General features: G+C 39.9%; 1 protein-coding gene across 1 annotated transcript; it reads left to right on the forward strand.

Moving 5' to 3' along the window:
* Positions 1-2,749: 2,749 nt before the first annotated feature.
* Positions 2,750-3,488, forward strand: LOC130867215 (40S ribosomal protein S6-like). The gene has a single exon (XM_057758947.1). The coding sequence runs from the start codon at positions 2,808-2,810 to the stop codon at positions 3,486-3,488; it is 681 nt and encodes a 226-aa protein (XP_057614930.1). The 5' UTR covers positions 2,750-2,807.
* The last annotated feature ends 928 nt before the right edge of the window (positions 3,489-4,416 follow it).

The following is a 4,416-nucleotide window of genomic DNA, read 5'->3' on the forward strand; positions in this document are numbered from 1 at the left end:
GAGGGTTGAAGGGGAGGGGAGAGGCAGGTGGGGAGCAAAGAAAAATGTTGAGCTCAGTAAAACTCAATTTAAAAAAAGAAAAGAGAGCACAGAGATTCTGTTGGATGATGTGGGATTCTCCTCTGTATGCTATGAATATGTTTTATTTTTATAGCTTAATAAAGAAACTGCTTCAAACTATAGCAGGGCAGAATATAGCCAGGCTTGAAGAGATATATAGAGAGAATAGGTAGAGTCAGAGAGATGTCATGTAGCTGCCAAAGGAGAAAGATGCCACACCCTTCCCAGTAAGCCACAGCCTTGTGCCAATACACAGATTAATAGAAATGGGTTAATTTAAAATGTAAGAGTTAGTTAATAAGAATCCTGAGCTAGTAGGCTAAAGAGTATTCTAACTAATATAGTTTTGCGTGATTATTTTGGTCTAGGCTCCAGGAAATGAACAAGCAGTCTCCTCCTACAATTGAATGACCCACAATGTATAAGACAGTCTGACAAAGCATAGTTTATTCAGCCCCAAATATCAGTCCCATGTTGAGGAACCTTATTATATGAAGTCAATCCTGTTCAATGTCTCAAATTTTACCTAAGTTTTATTACCACGCACTACCTGTAAGGTCAGGAAACTTTAACTGTTTTTCAAATATTTTAAATAGCAAGGTCATAGGATAAAGAGGGACTCGGCAGTGGTCAGTCTATATATACATTTGGTATGTAGTCAGAGAAACTGCCTGAGTTCTATTTACTTTTATAGACCCATAAAGTAATTTAACTTTAACCTTTTGCAATCAGAAGAAAGGCATAACAATAGTACTGTGCATACTGTCATATATAATGATAATGACTCAAATAAATTATATTTAACATTTATTCTATCTCAATAGTAAAATGAAATTATACATATTTTAATAGAGAAAGAAACGATGAAAGCAAAGGCGTCCAGGACCCAAAAAAATTATAATACATCTCTTTTACACAGGAGGAGACATTAGGGAGTTGAAAGCATAAATAAAATTTGTAATATCCCCCTGGGCTGTAGGAAAGTCATTTTAGGAGAGAAAAATAAGATTTTTAGTAGCGCTAGCAGGCATTATTACAAGCCCACTTTAAGTTGATAACCTTCAACTTATAGGTCCAGCAGTTCATCTAACAGGACAATTCTCCGGCAGACCTCAGCTGCATGTCTATGGCACAAAGCAAGGAAACACCCGAGATTTCCCATTCTAGCATTTGAATTAAGAAGAGACAATCATAAGTTTCAAAAAAAAAACTGTATAATTAGAAACCGAAGGAGCTAAGGTGATTAAAAACGAAGAAAGAATAGAACAAGTTTTTGGAACCAAGTGAAAGTCAACAAAATAAAGATTCCAATCAAGTTGAAAAAGTGTAATATGTGTTACTATTTTTGAGCATTTTGAGAAACTAGAATGTGCTCAAATATGTATCAATCAAGAGCTAAAAATTTTACAGTACATATTTGTAACTTTGGGAAGACTTTTCCAATTTGACATTTCCTGTCTTAATGCAGATGTCCTTAAAGAGGGGGAAAGCTATGCTTTTTTCACTTAGCACTTTAACTTACTACTAGTTGTACTTAACTTACTACTAGTTGTACTAACTTACTACTAATTGAGCTTTGATAACTAGGACCCTGAAAGTGAATCTAGGAGGCAGGCAAATCCAAACATCTACTTAAGAAAAATCAATACAACTTATAATATACCTGCTTTCATGTGAATATTCCAATAAATGGCATGTGCTCGACATTTGTTCTGAAATACAACAACATTTGGAAGTGATTGGGCCATGAGATATATGCTCTCCTTAATGTATTATATTTATATGTTAAAGAGCTATGATGGGACTGAATTTAATATTGAAGAGAGATCTTTGGTATTGGGAGCTCCCAGACTTCCAATTCTCCAGAATCATGAGATAAACATTTTCTCTGTATAAATAACACAAAATCAGATATCCTGACACAGCAATTAAAATTAAATAAGACAATAGTCAGCATTATAAATTTACAATTTAGCTCTCTTTGCCAACAAATCCTAGCCCACAACTCAGGCAGAAGTCTCCTGCTCCACCAGAGACTACTCTATTATCCAGAACATCAGTCAAGTCCTGTGCCAGCAGACCATCACCACTCCCTCAGTGTCTACCCAGCCTATCCTTAACCACCTCTTCTCTCCCCATCATTATATCCTGACCCATAACTTCTGATGGAAGCCCCCTGCCCCACCAGAGGTCATACAGACTACCAGAACACAGGTAGGCTGCTTGCCTGCAGATGGCCCTACTTTCTCACTTTTTGGCCACCCTACCTTGTCATGCTGTTCTGTCCCCCAGCTCCAGCCGAGACCCCTGCCTGACCAAAGGCCACACTGGCCACCAGGACTATAGGTAATCTGTCCACCAGGGCACTGTCTCCACTCAGTGCCCTACCAGCCTACGCCAATCACCTCACCCCTCCCTATCACCATATCCCAGCCCCCACCTCCTGCAGAGGACTCCCAGCTAGACCAAAAGCACACCAAACATCAAAAGTCCAGACCCCAACTTGGGAGTAAACCCTCTACTCAATCACAGACCCCTCTCAACAGAAGACCAGGAATGGAACGAAAGCAAAGGCAGAAAACACCCACACAACAAAGTCAAACTCAGAAATAACCCCAAACTCACATGCCTAGATACCAGTATAAGAACACAACCAGTCGCGAGACTTGGGAGCGCTATGTGACCTGGGTTAAGCGGAAGTTAGGTCTCTTTCTCGTGGCGCCTCCTAGGCGGTCGGCTGTGCGAAGATGAAGCTGAATATCTCCTTTGCTGCCACCAGCTGCCAGAAACTCATGGAAGTGGACGATGATTGCAAGCTTCGGACCTTCTATGAGAAGCACATGGCCACGGAAGTGGCTGCCGATGCCCTGGGTGAAGAGTGGAAGGGTTACGTGGTCCGAATCAGTGGTGGCAATGACAAGCAAGGTTTTCCCATGAAACAAGGTGTCCTGACCCATGGCAGAGTGCGCCTGCTGTTGAGTAAAGGGCATTCCTGTTATAGACCAAGGAGAACCGGAGAGAGGAAGTGCAAATCTGTCCGAGGATGCATTGTGGATGCCATTCTGAGTGTTCTCAACTTGGTTATTGTAAAAAAAGGAGGGAAGGATATTCCTGGACTGACAGATACTACTGTGCCTCGTAGGTTGGGACCTAAAAGAGCTAGCAAAATCCAAAAGCTTTTTAATCTTTCTAAAGAAGATGATGTCCGCCAGTACATTGTCAGAAAGCCTTTAAACAAAGAAGGTAAGAAGCCCAGGACCAAGGCACCCAAGATTCAGCGTCTTGTGACTCCACGTGTCCTGCAACACAAATGCCGGCGTATTGCTCTGAAGAAGCAACGAACAAAGAAAAATAAGGAGGAGGCTGCAGAATATGCTAAACTTTTGGCCAAGAGAATGAAGGAAGCCAAAGAAAAGCGCCAGGAATAGATTGCCAAGAGGTGAAGACTGTCCTCGCTGAGAGCTTCTACTTCTAAGTCTGAGTCCAGTCAAAAATAAGTCTGTAAGGGTAACAAATAAATGATCAGACCTTGAAAAAAAAAAAAGAACACAACGAATAATACTCAGAGCAATATATCACCACCAGAGTCCAGTCTTTCTACTACAGCAAGCCCTGAAAATTCCAACACAGCTGAAACACAAGAAAATGACCTTAAAATCAACTTTATGGGGATGATACAGGTTCTTAATGAGGAAATGAATAACCCCTTGAAATCAAGGAAAAATTATTCGAGGAAATGAATGAATCCCTTAAAGGAAGTCAGGAAAAAACAAACAGTTGATGAAAATGAATAAAACTATTGAAGACCTGAAAATGGAAATGGAAGCAATAAAGAAAACACAACTAAGGGAATCCTGGAAATGGAAAATCTGGGTAAGCAAACAGGAACTACAGATGTAAACATCACCAACAGAGTATAAGAAATGGCAAAGAGACTCTCAGGCATTGAAGATAGGATAGAAGAAATGGATTCATCAGTCAAAGAGAAAGTAGAAAAGAGCCCTGAATGCAGTGACACAAAAGACAACTTCCTGATCAGAACACTGGGAGCAAAGGCACAAAGAACAACAATAAAATGAAACTGAAAAAATTCTTTAAAGCAAAGGACACCATCAATAGGACAAAATGACAGCCTATAGAATGGAAAAAGACTTCAACAACTGTGCACTCACCAGAGGGCTAATATGAAAGAACTCAAGAAACTAGAAATCCACAAGCCAAATGAGCCAATTAAAAATGGGACACCAATCTAAACAGAGAATTCTCAACAGAGGAATCTCAAATAGCTGAGAAATACTTAAAGAAATGTTCAACATCCTTAGCCATCAGGGAAATGTAAATCAAAACTAATTTGAG

This window comes from Chionomys nivalis, chromosome X, assembly GCF_950005125.1.
Source record: "Chionomys nivalis chromosome X, mChiNiv1.1, whole genome shotgun sequence".
Taxonomy (NCBI): domain Eukaryota; kingdom Metazoa; phylum Chordata; class Mammalia; order Rodentia; family Cricetidae; genus Chionomys; species Chionomys nivalis.

Coding starts and splice junctions, on each gene's coding strand:
- LOC130867215 (XM_057758947.1), top strand. CDS start 2,808: ATGAAGCTGAATATCTCCTTTGCTGCCACCAGCTGCCAGAAACTCATG.